At 45.0% G+C, this 15,693-nt stretch overlaps 1 protein-coding gene across 2 annotated transcripts in view; it reads left to right on the top strand.

Annotated features, from left to right (window-relative positions):
- Nucleotides 1-4,530, top strand: part of PDSS2 (decaprenyl diphosphate synthase subunit 2) — a 122,109-nt gene extending 117,579 nt beyond the window's left edge. For both annotated transcript variants that reach the window (XM_037391952.1, XM_037391951.1), the window contains one exon: nt 333-4,530. In XM_037391952.1, the coding sequence (XP_037247849.1) occupies nt 333-491 (159 nt within the window). In that variant the 3' untranslated portion in view covers nt 492-4,530. The remainder of the gene's footprint in view (nt 1-332) is intronic.
- The last annotated feature ends 11,163 nt before the right edge of the window (nt 4,531-15,693 follow it).

The raw sequence follows: 15,693 nt of genomic DNA, 5'->3' as shown, positions 1-15,693 counted from the left end.
AGCTGGTCTGCCAGTTCTGCACAAAAGCTCTCGGGCAGTGGCTTAGGTATGAAATGCCCAGATATTTATTTTATTTTTTTTTAATTGTGTGCCCTTTGGAGACCCGGCATCTTTCAGGTAATGAAGTAATGGGTGATGCAGTTTAAAATACCCGCAGTTTTGCTGTAGTGGCAAGCCAAGCCAGAGCAGCTGAGAGTATTTAGGAGCTTTGTCTGGCTGCTTTGGTGTTTGCCTGTCCCTCGGGAAGGGGCGGCGGATGCCCTGTGCTCTGGGCAGTGGTTGCCCGCCGGCACTGCCGAAACCCACCCCGTTGTGCCTATGTTTTCTGACAGCTGCGGGAAGCCATCAAGGCTGGCAAAGGTGTGACTTCTGCCATCGACCTCTGCCGCTGCCACGGAAACAGAGCGCTGGCAGCCCTCGAGCGCTTCCCTCCCTCTGAGGCCAGGGCAGCCTTGGCCAACATCGTCTGTGCCGTGACCAGGTTTCCCTGACCCGCCGCCCTGGGAGGAGCCGCTGTCCCTCCGTCGGTGGGAGCAGCCCGGCGGGGACCCCGGCAGCACCCCTGCACCACCGGTCACCTCGTCGTCCCGTCCCGACAGAGGAACGCGTGCCGGCTGCCTCCGCCGCCAGCAAAATTCAGGAGGGGGAAGAAAAAAGGTCACAGGCGGCTTTCGCTTGCCGTGCCAGAAGCGCACTTGAGGCTGCACCAGTAGAAATAATTAATGAGTCCCGTTTCCGTGACCTCAGCAAATGGACAGGAAATAAGTGGGTATTGATTGGGCACCGGTGGGGACGGCGCCAGGGTGGAGGCCGGTGGTTTTCCTGCCAGAGGGAGGGGATGGAGGGAGGGACGTGGAGATCCAGGTGTCACAAGAAACCTGCTCAAACCTGCCCGGAGGGAGCAAGCCGCTGAAGCCAGGAATTAACATACCCGCTTATCGAGGGGAAGGGCAGTTCGGGGGTTTCATGGGGGGAAATCCTCTCTCTGTCTGCATGCGGTCGTGTCTCTTCACACTGTTTTTATGTATTCAAATGTAAAATTACCCTGTGCCTAATGCTTTCCGTATTTGAGAAACTTGCTGAGAAAATGTGTCAAGCATGGTAAGTAGGAGCTTTAAAATATTTAATCAAATATTAATTTGGCTCTGTTGAGGGAACTGATTGCCCGGGTTTTATACTGCGTGTATATAATATGTTGCTCTAGGTCAAAGAATGAGGTTTTTCCAGCTCTTCGGGGGGAGGGAATATCCCTCCCTCAGATCCAGCGGTTTATTTCAACACAGTCTTACACAAAAGAATTTCCTAGGCTTGTGACATTTGTGTTCATTTAAGCCAAATAAATGTTAATTTATAAAGCTAGACATCGGCCTTTGGCAGAAAGGAAGAAGGAGTGCTCTTCTGTGAGTACAGTCTTTCACCGCACTGAATAAATGCAGAAAATACTGGAGAAGTTCTGAACCTCAGTGTGTTGAATTTGAAAGTCCAATTACAGACAGCATGTAAGGTGTATCAGAAGCCTGCAACTGGAGACCGTCTCTGTTTTGTTCATAGGAGATGATTTTTGTGGTTTGCATGCATGCAATCCGAGAGCGCCGTTGACAAGAAGGCTGAGTTTACATAAATGATCTAGATTGAGACTCAGCTACCTTTCTTCCTTCTGTGGTGTAATTACAGCCCAATCTGGAGACAGCTAGCACAGCAAACAGATTTCATTACATCCCTCACTCAAACACCAAGTGGAGTTATTTCTGTTAAATTCTCTCCTCCTTCCTTCTCCCCCTGAACTCCTTCCCCCTGTCACACAGCTTGTTTGTCATAGACCAGCATGTTGCATTCCACCGAATGCAAAATATAAATAAAAACTGTCCTCTAAAAATATACTGAAAATACATCCTCCATAATGTACATAATATTCTGTGTAATATATGCCTATATTATAATAAGCAACCTTGAGAGACGATCTTTGTTTAGGAGCAGCATCCAGAACTTAGGACTCACTTTGTTACGGAGAGTGGCTTCAATACCAGACCCCTTCTTGTTTGCACTTTCTTTCTCCTGCCTGCCCTGGCATTTTCTGTCTTCCCAAGACTCTGGTACTTCCGCCTGAGTTTGTGCTGTTGCTGCAGCAGGAAGGCTGGAGGTGGAACAGGGGCGCCAAGAAGGATGGATTAGCCCAGGCTGTGGCAGTCATAGGCATCTGCCTTAGCTAACCACTGTACGTTTTCACCTGTGAAGTCCTCTGAAGTTTTGCAAACATAAAACTAGTGCTTGGAAGAAATACCTAAATTCAACTAGAATCATATTCCAGCTTTGTTTGGCCCTGTTTTTTACATACTACAGGCAGTAGGAGCCATACATCATCTTGTCTTTGTCTTACATCTACAATAATTGGTTCATAATGATTTAGGGCTACAAGAAGCTAGAGTCTGCTGGAGATATTTTGAGCCATTTCACCTCAGCTGCATGAAAGAAATATCAAAACGTACTGCAAAACTGTGTACACTTGGTTTATTTTTTCATGAAAGTACAATTTTTTTTATTTGTACTTTTTACTAATAAAGGGAAATTGGCAAAAACTAATTACCTTTTTTCGTATTTTTATCACCACAATGTCTTGATTGCTCTTAAACTATTCTTCAACCTTAATTTTAAAAAAAATCAACATGTATTCTCCCTTATCAGTATTATCAAGTAATCTTTTATTTAATGTATTTGCCTGTAATTGTTGAGAAATTTTTGTTGTCCTTTTTCGTCCAGATAAACTACAAGCAAAGTGTTATACCTCTGTCAAACTGTGGGTGAATTTGTCATTGCTGTGCATTGATGTACTTCCCATACCTTATACAGTTTCTGAGCAATGGTAGAACCTTAAGGCTGTTCTGGTTTTATTTTTATCTCCTTGATTCATTTTCCCCACCGACCGGTCAGGGAGAGGGAGGCCTGTGGTTGTGTGGGGTGGCTGAGGATGGCATTCACACCATTTACTTTGGTTATCCAGCTGCTCAACCAGACATGCCTCTCGGCTGCTCCTCCGAACTTATTCCAGGTGTTGCTTTGCTGGACTATTCTACAGGTGTGCAAAATACAGGATAAGGTCCTAACTGCTTTTTAAACCATACTAATTTCATCTCCTACAAAGAGCACATCTGCAGTGGCTAGAATGGCTGTTTCGTAGGTCTGTGGTGGAAAGCCATTTAACTGCCGAATGAGTGTTTCCAGCTCCACAATTGTGATAACACTGTACAGGAAGGTTGTTTGGAAAATGAGGTACTTAGAAGAATAGAAACGTTGGCTGGAAGGGACTGCTGAAAGTCATCTAGTCACATCTCCTATTTGAAGTGAACTGTTTGCCAGCATGAGCTGCTACCAGGCATGGAGCTTCTACAAGGTTCCCTATGCAGCAAGTCCCAGTGCTGCTCCACCTTCCTTCTGAAGGAGTTATCCTGATGTCCAGCGTGAACCTCCCTCACCATAGCTGGTGGCTGTCGCCCATTATTTATCACCTGCCGCTGCTAAGAATTGTCTGGCTCCAGTACCTTTGCTAATTCCCAATCCTGCAGCTGTGTGCTGCAGTTCGGTTGCCTGTTAGCCACATCAGGCAGGGCAGCCCCAGCTCCGTCAGCCTCTCCTGGTGGCCATGTGTGCTGGGTCCTGACGAATGGGGTAGTCCTCTCATGACCTGCATGACTTTCATATTATCCCTGTTGGGCTGTGAGCCCAAAATAAGCCAGTTCAGGAGCAGATTCACTGGGTATGGTAAGGAGAACAAAACTTTACCCTGATGTACTGGGTCTTGCTGTGGTGGAGTTGATTTTCTTCATAGCATCCCATGTGGTGCTGTGTTTGGACTTTTGACCAAAACAGCGTTGCTAATATGCTGGTCTTTTGGCTGTTGCTCAACAGTGCTTGCATAGCACCAAGGCTTTCTCTGCCCCTCCCTCTCACATCCACCAAGTGGGTTGGTTGTGGGCAAGGGGCTGGGAAGCGGCACAACTGGGACAGCTGACCTGAACTGGCCACAGAGATGTTTTGCACCATATAACATCATGTTCAGCAATAAAAACTGTGGATGGGGTGTTAGGGGTGTTCCGGGGGGTCTCTTGATTGGAGGCTGTCTGGGCATCAGTTGGCTGGTGGCGATTGCTTTTGCATCACTCATTTTTCTTTGGTTTGTTTTCATTTTCTCCTTTTACATATTAAACTGTAACTCAACCCACAAATCTTCTCACTGTTGCCCTTCTGATTCTCTCCCCTATTCTGCTGTGGGGGGCAGTGATTGAGCTGCTGTGAGGTGCTTATCTGCCATCCAGGGTGAGGCCACCACAGTCCTTTTTGGCAGCCAGTGTAGGACATGCAGGGTTCAAGGTAATGAGACATTTGACCAGTGTGTGCTAGAGGGAACTTACTATACCACTGTTGCTGGTCGCGATGTTATTTGTTCTCGATGCAGGTTTATTTGTTCCCTTACCCACTCTGTGTCATGCTCCCTCTCTTGCTGTACATTTAAATTAGAGAGCTTGTTAAAGGCTGGGTTTGGCTTTTGTAGTTTGCTGTGCCACGTAGCACTGGGTTGTGTTTTACCCAGGAGAACTATGACGAAAGCACTGGCCCTGAGCCTTATCTGGTGTTTGGGCACTGAATTGCTGCTGTCCCAGTACTTCGGGAACCATCTCGTGGAGACAATTAACAATTACACCTTTTCCTTCTTTTCCTCTGAGAACCAATTTTTGAGGAAACAAAGAACAGCACCTTCCCCTTTATCTCCTGCAGGGTTGTGGCTTTCCACCTTGTTACAATGACTATTCAGTATTTTTAACATCCCTGGGTAATCAGAATGCTCACACTGATGTGTCTCAAGAATCTGTTTCCAGCTTTTCCTGAGGTTAACTATTTAAGAATATCACACAGAGATGTGCCCTGAGGCAGTGTGGGCATGGGTGGCAGGGTGCATGGGAGAATATAGGCAGGTATCTAGAACAGTTTTCACCTCCAGTGATGTGGGACTTGACCCCTGAACAAGTGCAGGATCCTGATAAAGTGACAGAACATTTTAGAGAAGGATGCCCTAACTGTGCTAAAGGGTTGCAACTTCTCTCACCATGCTGGGCCTGGCTTGTGCCTGCTGAGCACTGTTCAGCACCCTCGGGGGGGAGAGAGGGTCTCTGGATCTGAAGACATATGAATGGGACTGTGGCTAAGCCAGTCACCCAACTCTCAATTGTATCAGTCACCCCTGTAGTCAGAAAGAAACAATGGAAGCAGAAGTCAACTCGTTTAGTCAGGGAGGAAGAAGCTTCTAAGAGGGAGCAGGAGGGGGAATCAGAAAGGCAGCCGGTTGTGCAGCAAAGCAGTCACAAGAACAGGAGAGGAAAGAGAAATAATAAAAGAGCCAGAAATCGCTAGCTCCTTATCCCTGAGTAAGCTGCAAGATAGGCACAAAAATTATAGCTATCAACCTGGTGAGCTAATTATCAGCCAGCTGCTCCAGTGCTGGGATACTGGGGCCAACAGTCAGGAATTAGAGGGCAAGGAAGCCCAGCGACTAGGATCCCCCTTGAGGGACTGGAGCATCAGCAAAAGGATTGGAAAAGGAGCAACAATCAGCAGCCTCTGGAGGCAGCTCCTGTGGAGTCCAAAGAAAAGGCATCCCCTGAAGGAAGACCTTGTAAACTATTGAGGCAAGTGGACAACCACTGAGTGGTATCCAGTATCTGAGGGAACTTGCAGTGGTAGAGGTGATGTACAGCCTGGACAAAAACCATGTATCTAAAGACCTGGATGAAGTCCAGTGCGTGCAGTCCATGCAGCGGAGGTTTGTATGGAGGGCACTGTCGTCGTACGTCAGCACCCTGATGCTGATGAGCTGGCCAGACATCGAGGCCCCAGCTGTGGGCAGATGGGCTGGCCAGCTCCAGCAATTTGAAGAGAATCTCTCTTCCATCCGAACCCTACAGGCCTATTGGCTTGGCTGGGGAGAGACTGTCCCACCAATTCCAGCTATTCGAAGACAGTATGTTCTCCTTTTTGCCCATACCAGCTATCATCTCAGCTATCAAGTGAGGTGTTCTCTGCTCAAGGGGAAAGGTACCACAGACACATTTGCATGCCACCCTGCGGTTCTGTCTGCATGACCACAAGGAGGACATGAGGAAGCAGGGTGGTGAACCCACCTGGAACCTAGAAGCTGGGGTATCTGAACTGTGAGGAAACACAGCAGCTTTCCTTCCAGTTGTTGAGCAATTCCCTGGATAGAGTACAAGGGCTCATACTCCTTCTGACCCAAATAAGGAACTTCTGGTTTGCAGTTACAAGAATTGGGTAATAAACACTCTGTCAAGGAATAGAGGGTCCCTGCCTCTGGCCAGCTGAAGGAAAGGGACAACCAGGCTTATTGAACTGCATGGATTTAATGGCCTGGCAGAGCTGATCAGGTGGCTGTGCTTCTCCTAACGTAACCCAGCGTCTGCCTTGCCTTATTTGCAATGAAGAGTACACGGGTGGCCCACAGTCAACTTAGCGTCCTACTTGATAGAAGTTGCTAAAAGATTAAAAAGCTCCTTTTTAGTTTAATGGAAACATTAAGGAAACATTCTCTGGAGCAGCTGGGGAATGCTTCTTGCCCCAAGCGCTGTTAAAGATGCCTGACCAGCCTCCTCAGGGGTAAACCTGCTGGGGAGATCTCTCCATTGCTTTTTCTTCTGAGCAGGTAGTGTTTGAATTTTCATAGATGTGGAAGGCGAGCTCAAGCAACTGTGGCATGCTGCAGATTTATCAAGGAAGTGGCTTCTAGGTCAGATCACTAGCTGTCACTACTCTCATCAACTACTTCAATTTCACAGAAAAGTGAGGCATGAAACTTTTTTTTATTCTCTGTAGTCTTCAAAGTACTTTTACCTGCACAGCGTCTTACAAAAAATAAAGAGCTTTACAGTCTCAAACTGCTTTTCAGTCTCAAAGCAGTTCAAAGGAAAGAGTATTTCCAGTTGTGGAAGTCGTCTGTTTTGGCAGTCTTTGCATTAAATTATCTTCTTTTTTTTTTTCCTTTCAGAAACCAATCCCTAAAATGCATTAATTATTTACATAATTAGTGTTCACGTGCTTCTCATTTAGGGTAAGCCTGTTTTTCTAGAGCTAAAAGAAAGTAGCCAGTAAGCTAAAATCCTGATAGCAAATGCCTTTAATATAAGCAAAAAGATAAAGCACAAAGCTTACTGTAAATCATGAAGGGGAGAAGCAGGTGTAAAACAAATTGACCGTCGATACACCAAAGCTTCATGGCAATCACCTTTGTCCACATCTTCGGGCATTTTTTTTTTGCGTGTGACTGTGCCCGCAGCTCCCGGTGTTGCTGCCAGATCCGCAGCCACCGACAGCTGGAGGAATGCTCTGGCTCCCTCATGTGTAGGAGATTTGTTCTCTGCAATGCATCGAGTTGACTTTAATCCCTTCCTATTTGCAAAATGCTTTTGTCAGGGTATAGCTCCTGAGGAAAGGCAACTTTTTTCTCCAAAATAGAAACAGCAACGAGACAATTTATTTAGTAAACTGGAAAGCAGTATTCAACAGTATTCTACCAGCTTTACGTAATGAAATTGCAAGTCTATCTGCAGTAGAAAAGAGGGATCGTATCATACGAAAATGTCTTGGCTAATAGTGACAGACAGGTGTCCCAGTGATAAATAAAGCAGTAGTTCTCAGATTTATCAGGTTTTTAAGAAATTTATTTATAAAATCCAGTTTGAGGCATATTTTAATACAACTGTATAGGAGAGTTGTAACGTTGCAGCAACATTATGAAAAATCTTGCTTTAAAGTTTTCTTCTTTACCCTATTGCACTTTGCCTTCCTCCCTTCCCCCAAATACTGAAGACTAAAAATACTCTGCTTTATTATTAGAACAATGGTCAACATTTTTACTTTTAAAATTGTATATGAAAGTGAGTACTTTACTTGCACAGAAAACTATCTTAAAACTAGACAGTTTTATGCTTTCAATGTTTACAGTAAATGACTCTCATCAACTGCAAGGTTCACATTTTAGCAGTTATTAAATGCAAATTATAAAAATGAAATGTTATGTAGAAGTAATTAGAAAAATCTAAAACAAGTAGTGATAGATTAGATTTCTTTTTTTTTCTCCTCAGAAAAAACATAAACACTCATTTTAAAAAGCGTTACTCTCTGCAGATGAGCATGATGCTTTCTGTATGTGACCAGCTTATCCAAAACAGAGCGTGATTAAGAAATGAAGCTTTTTTCCCTCTTGGCTAGTTTTGATGAAAGCTCTCCAACTTGCACATTGTGTCTGAACATTTCTTCATTCATAGCATGTGCCCATCGAAAACTGTTTTCTGTTTGCAGCATTTCAGCTGTACTATTTATAAGCTAGTTGAACAATGCTAACTAGAGGCAGTAAAAGGTGTGTATTTCATATGCAAATCACTAGCAATAATTTTCTACAATTACACTTAGTTGCTCACATCATTATTTTCATTAAAAAATGGGTTTAGCAGGAGAACATTACAGAAAAAATGTCTATATTTGTAAGACTTCTTTTTAATCAAACAGTTGTGTTGCTTTTGTCAACCTATGGAAGTTAATATGTTAACATTTTATATCAATGTACAAAAACTATGAATATCCTTACCTCTGCTCAGATGCTGTATGCCCACAAGCTAAAGGTGGCTTTTACACGTACATATGCTAAGATAAGATATCTGCAGAAAAATAAACAGGGTTTAAATATCTAGTATTTCTTAAAGAGAACTGCTGCTGCTAAAAATGGTCACGTTACTAATGACTGGAAGTATTTCTTATGTGAACTTCTATGAAAAATAATTGCTTTCAATCCCATTCTAATATAGTAATAACCGCTAAGGGATTTTGTGTTCTTCCTGTAAACCCAGGTCCCCATACCTACAGTTTTTATTAAAAAATCAGTCCAGATTAAATTTTCCCAATTTCAAAGGCAAATTTATATTGAACAAAATACATTTACTTTTTAAATACGTGATTGTTCTCAAAGTCATTACCATAGGTTATGACTGGGTTATACTAGATGGGTTATAACTAGATGGGTGAAAGGATATAGTAACCTTGAACCAGAGATCCATGCTAATGCCAGTTCGGAAGGGAAGGTTCCTATCCACCCAAAGAGCAAGGTTCAGGAGTAGCTTCCCAACAGTAGTGCAGGTAAAGACCGGAAAGAGATCGTTAGTTGCTTCTGAGACAGTGACTTGTTTGTCAAAGGAATTGTACAACATGATGTCCATGAGAGAAGCAGCTAGGACTCAAACTACAAAGGCTGTTTCAGTTTTAGCTTCTGAAAGAAAGAGGACTCCTTCCATAAGGATTTCTGCAGTCTGAATACTGCTATTTCCATTTTTAAAAAAGAGAAGGGTTTACATAGAAAAAAACCATAGCAAATCAGCCAGCTGACTTCTCAAAGAAACCTAGTTTTCTACATTACTTACCACAGTCTTTTTTTTTTATAATATTGTTACAAAAATTTAAACTTACCGATCTTAATGAGGCATGAGGCTATGCACCAGGCCCAAAATATTATGTCTCTGTATAATGGGCAGGATATGGAATGGAGTGTTAAGCACACAAAGGGGAGTGTGCTGTTTGCACTCGGTTGGGAGATGTGGATGTCTTTGAGAGAAAGGACTTTCCATGCTGTATTTACCTCTTTTAGACATAAGACAGAATTTCGCAAACAGACCGTTATGGGATAAATGTTTGATCACTGAGAGTTAGTTATGGTGTAGATAATACAATGACTGTGCATTAAGTGAGCATTACTTCTTTTTAAATGCAAAGCTGTGAGAGAACATACAATGGCACAGTTCTTGGCTGAACTACTATAAAGAGAACTGTGATTTCATTGCCAAGAGATTAAGAAAGGCTTGTGTTTCCAAGAGTGAAATTGCTCACATTTGTCAGTTTTTAAACAGTTATGGGTGCAAGTGATGTATAAGTAAACTGCCGCAGCACAGAAGGAGATTTTAGGTTGCTCGCTGGGTTAGTTACTCTGTTCTTGAAGCTCCTTTACATTTCTGTTCTACTCCGTCTTCCACTGCAGCTTTGATCTGATTTTTTTTTTAAGCTTTTATATCAAATTCTCCTTCCTTTGGTGCTCAACTGTTACATATCTGCTGTCTTGCCAGTGTGCTCTGGTGCTACTTCAGACTAGAAAAGGGTTTTTTTATAATGAATGTTCATTTCTTTGAAACTTTTTTTCTGTGAGCTAAACTCTTTAAGTGTAAGATTTCCAACCCACATGCATTTGGAGATGAGCTGGCTTTTTTTATTTTTTTTTTTTTTTTTGGTTCATATCCAAAGATACCGTGTGGATTCTCTATTTTGATATAGTCAATTCAGCAAGTAATACAATAATGCTATTTCTTAGCCATCTCCATGAAGGCTAGGTAAACAGCATTTTTGAAAAGTTTCCAACAGTGTCTATCGTTGTACCTAATAACAAGAGAGCAGGCTACTCAGGAGGACTACAAGGACGTTGTGAGGTTATGCAGGGAGAAAATCAGAAGGGCCAAAGCCCAACTAGAACTTAATCTGGCTACTGCCGTAGAAGACAATAAAAAATGTGCTGTAAATACATTAGCAACAAAAGGAGGGCTAAGGAGAATCTCCATCCTTTATTGGATGCAGGGGGGAATAGCAACAAAGGATGAGGAAAAGGCTGAGGTACTTAGTGCCTTCTTTGCCTCTGTGTTTAATAGTAAGAGCAGTTGTTCTCAGGGTACCCAACCTCAAGTTGCACCAGGGGAGGTTTAGATTGGATATTAGGAAAAATTCTTCACTGGAAGGGTGGTCAACCATTGGAACAAACTGCCCAGGGAAGTGGTTGAGTCACCATGCTTGTAGGTCTTCAAAAGACATGTAGATGTGGCACTTAGGGATGTGGTTTAGTGGTGGACTTGGCAGTGGTAGGTTAATGGTGGGACTCGGTGATCTTAAAGGTTTTTTGCAAATGATTCTATGAATCTATGATTCTAAGATGCAGTGGTGTTATAAAATAATTTTTTTAAAAAGACAGAATATCATGTAACAATTTTGTTTTTCAGGAAAAAAAAAACAACCCACCAATTATATTAACTGGCACTCTAAGCCACTGTTTCCCAACCAGTGTAATATGTTGCTGGCAGAACCCTCCAATGCTGCTTGCAGCCACAGGAAGTTTAAAACTATAAATGAAGTTCAGGTGTCTGCCACTGTTCTTTTCTGCCTGGGTTATAACAATGTATGGATATTGCCCGCAGCACGTTACTTGTTCAGTATTGTTGCCTGTGGGCCAACAGAGATTCTAAATATTCCTGTGTAATGTGTCCATACATGTCCTTTCAATCTGACTGGCAATGAAAAGCATTAAGGTATGCAAAGTTGGTTATCATGTTGCCATTAAATTTTTCAGTTTTTATAAACTTTGAATTGCAGACCACGTTATACTGCAAACCAGGTTAGTTAATTGGACTTGTTTTTTTTAATGGTGCCTTTCAGATTCTCTGAAAGTCCTAAGAATCGCTTTGGTTTTTAATTTTAATCTAAGATGGAACCTGTGTGCTTTCTTTTTTTTTTTCTCCTTTTTTTTTCCTTTGGCAAACCTATTCAGTCTCTTTGAAGTGTATTTATATCAAATACACGCCTAAATAATTTAAGGTGAATTCCAAGCTCCCTAATTTAAGTACCTGCCCAATTTCAGTGAGTCAGTGCCTGACTCCTGACATTGCACATGCGGTTAGTGCAGAGTTCAGCTGGACACCCGCCGCGGGGGCAGGGGGCCAGCCTACCTGGCTTCCCTCTAGAAGGCAATCCAGCCCATCTGATCCAGTCCCTTTGAACCCTAGCCAGCACGTAGGAACCCGCAGTAAATATTAGCCTCCATCCACTAGGCAATCCCCAGGGCGAAGCACCCTTCCAGCGGCAGCACACTCAGGTAAAGAAATTGCGCCCTATTCCAGAAGACAGTTGCTGAGCTCTGGGCTGCCTTGCAGGAGGGGGCACCGACCCCCTCCAGCTGCACACATGGGGTGGCTGGCAACACAGGAATCATCACTAAAAGTCATCCCAAGAGCAGGCAGAAAGAAGCCTAGTTACCGGTGGGGGCTTGTCTTTCTGGGCAAGGGACTTGTTTGCTCATTAGGTTCTTAATGTAAAATGCATGTAAATTGCAAGGAACTGGCTCCGCACACCAGAGTGCTCTGCTTTCCTTCTGGACTCCATGACTCTTGCGTCTAGCTGCAGGGTGGCCTAGTTTCAAGATGCGTGGTAGAGAAATGTGATAGACGATGTACTGGTACCATAGCAATAGTTTTTACAGAATCAAACTGCCAAAATTAGTTGGTGCTGAAAGTGCTTTCGACATCTCATGCCGTATCTCTGCCTACTGAGTGCTGCAGGCTATTGCAAGGATCTACAAGAAGCCTCGCTAAAGGTTTCGGGTCGGATTCTTGCTTGTTCCAAATGTATGTGGCACAGCACAGGAAGCAAAAAGGCCTCTAAATTTAGGATCATTCTTCTGCTCCCTGTCATCGAACCAGCTTTCAGCACACTGAGGTCTTCCGACTCCCAGCTCAGGGCCTGCTGCAGCAACAAGCACTGCCAGCTCTGCTGCCTGCCTGCTAGCCACCGTGGTTCCTCACCGCTGCGCAGGGGAATCTCCAGCTGACTAGATCCTTTGAACTAATACAGAGAGGGCATTCTCCAGTGGGAGGGCCTGCCACCTCACAGTTTCTACGGGCAAACATCTAAGGAGCCTCCATAGCCCATCCTTATAAAACTCCACACAACTGTGAACAGTGCTTTCAGCTTTCCAGGGGCTCTGAACACATTTTTGTAGGTGGCAGTGGCTGAAGTCTAGTTGCAGTGTGGTCAAGTGAGTAATGGCCCGTTGTACTTGAGAGTGACGGTGATTTCTTTCCTAAAGAGTTCTCTTGCTGTAGCACCACAACTCCCCTCCCTGGTGACCTGGAATTTTTCAGAGATTGCCACAGTGTCACAGAGTAGCTTTTGAGCCAAAGGCATGAAGGGGGGAAAAAATGAACATTTGAATAAATGACTTGTGTAGCACAAGTTCAAATGGTGAAAAAAAAACCGGGACTTGTCTGGCTGGGAAGCCAATCTAAGCTTGCTACCTGCATTGCCTGAAGACAACTTGGCTCACTCCCTTTTCAATGAATGCTGTTATTGCAACAATATGCTCGTGCTTCTTTATGCTTAGCTGAGGCCCTTCAGGTCTCCTCCTGGGCTTGGGTCCCTAGTAGCTACAATGCCTCAGGCCAGCACTATAGAGCAGAAATGAGGTGGAGTTCGAACTGGCAAATATTTTCTCAAGGGCTCTGAAATTGAGTTTGGGATTCCACTGGCTTGCTCTTGCCTTATGGTTGCCTTTCCTTAATCCCACTAAGTAAAGCATTCAAGCAGAATCCAACTGAGATCTGGCACTACTTAGCATCTGGGCCAGGTGTCAAAACATGGTACCCTTTAAGTAAACCTTCAATTAGCCTTACAGTAAAGGGAGAGGGCAAATCATACTATAAACTTCAGCCTTCATAGTGCTAACAGGCTCAGGAAAGTTATCGGGAAGTTCTCTTCATCTTTTAAAGAGTGAATGAACTGCTAACTGCAGAACACTTGTCTTGTTAATAAAATGTATCCTTCATTCAAGTGAATCATCGGAGGAGTTACAATGCTGGTAGTTCCTGCTCTTAAGGGCTTCTTTAAACAGCTATCTATTAATAATAGTAAAAAGAGCAGTCAAAGTTAAAATCAACAAACTATTATCTGTTAGGATTATTCATGGAATATGACACTGTAAAGATGCCAAAAGCCCTAAATGCCAAATTTAGAAGAGCAACGTAAATGGAAGAATGAAATGTTAAAGAACTGCTTCTAAAGGAAGCGCTGAAAATCTGAAATGGTGAGAGAGATGCTCTTTGTATTGCTTAGGTCTAAAGAAAATAGCAAGTATCTAGAAAATGCTGAGTTATTTGTGGAGCAGAAGATGTATCTCAGATTCCCCCCCCCCCCTTATTTCTCTATTGACTTGTGTGGGTTTCTATTTGATTTTACTACAAAAATGAACAAAAAACAACACAGAAAAGTCGGCTTCTCAGAGGGAAATGCAGTTTCAGAGATAACAAACAAAAGATTTATCTGTTAAATTCACATCAGTGCTCAGAGCTCACCTGTTCAACCTGCACATTTACTTGCAACCTGCCTGCTGCGTACTTGCCTTGCTACTTCTATCTGATACACCCTTCATGCTGGAATCGATCAGCCTTCATGGCAGGATCCATCCTCAACCTATTTATTTTACAATAAACACCTTTAGACTTAACTCCTTTCACTCTGGAAAAAAAGTGAAACCATTACAATATAATTAGAGCACTTGGCTGTGTGGTTTTACTAAAAGTCAAAAGGAACCTATTCAATAGGAACGGCAGCACCAGCCGAGTTTATTGCGTAAGTAAAGCATTTCACAAAAAGCTGTCAAGTTGGATACTTTGCTAATTTCACAGTCATTACATGTAGCCAAAAAATGTAATTGCTGTAACTGGCCATAGGTTACAAAACTGGACTTCCCTCTCCCACCTTACCTTTTTTTTTTTGTTTGGGTTTTGTTTTGGTTCTTTTTGTTTAATGGGAAACGGTGTGGTTTTCTACAAGCTGTTAGTAGAAAGGGCAGGTAAGGTTTGCCAGACTCATGTAATGTCTTACGTGCTCCTGTCAAATTCGGGGAAGATAAAATCTACAAGGATACTTAATTAAAAAAGAATGCGATCTCTCTTTTATAAATCATCGCTGCCACCCACCCCCACCCCGAACGTGAAGCATGCGAACGGTCGCTTGTTAAAACGGTGCAGGGAAAGAGCATAAAATCCTTAAGCTTAAACCAACTGACTGAATTAACTTTTAAAGTGTAGGCTTAAGCCTAAAATGGCACCAAGCACCAGCCTTTCCTACTTGGCAGCGCACGCCGAAGCCCACGCTGGCATTACATAAAGGCAGGCGGCGGTCCCGCGGGTGCCGCCAGCCCGCTGCGGCGCTCCCGGGGGTGCCGGCGGCCGGGGGAAGCCTGGCGGGGGGGGGAGGGGGGCGCTGGTGGCTGCGCAGGGGCGACGTGCCGGTGTCACAACCCATTTGCGTGAGGCGCTGCTCGCCTTCCTCCCGCACCGCCCGCACGGCTGCCCCGGGGTGACCCGCGGCCGTTGCGGCGGGGGGATTTGCCGCCGGGCCCCAGGCGCAGCCGCAGCCGGGGGCTCGGACCGCCGGGCAGCCGCTCCCCGCGCCCGGCCGGAGCCCGCCGCTGCCTCGGGATGACCCGGCTCGGCTGCCCGGGCAGCCCGCCCGCCCGCGGCGGCGGAGGCGAGACGCGAGCGGGGCGGTGGCAGCGGCCGGTGCCCTCAGGCCGCGGGGGATAACGGCCGCCGCGCGCCGTCCCCGGCGGTGCGGGGGCCGCGCGGCCACGTGCTAGCTGCCTCCCGTCACCGGCCGTGGCCACGCGGCGCTGCCCGTCGGCTGCGCGCGGGCCCGGTCCCCGGTCCCCCCCACCGCCCACCCGCGCCCCCCGCCCGGTGGCCGCCCGGCAGCCGGCGCACGCGCACACCCGCTCCCACCGCCTCCCCGCGTGCACGTGCGCGGCCGGCCGCGGTCTCGCGTGGCCGCGGCGCC

This window comes from Falco rusticolus, chromosome 6 (genome assembly GCF_015220075.1).
Source record: "Falco rusticolus isolate bFalRus1 chromosome 6, bFalRus1.pri, whole genome shotgun sequence".
Lineage (NCBI taxonomy): Eukaryota > Metazoa > Chordata > Aves > Falconiformes > Falconidae > Falco > Falco rusticolus.
The sequence above is the reverse complement of the archived record's forward strand: the minus strand, read 5'-3'. Positions and strand labels throughout refer to the sequence as shown.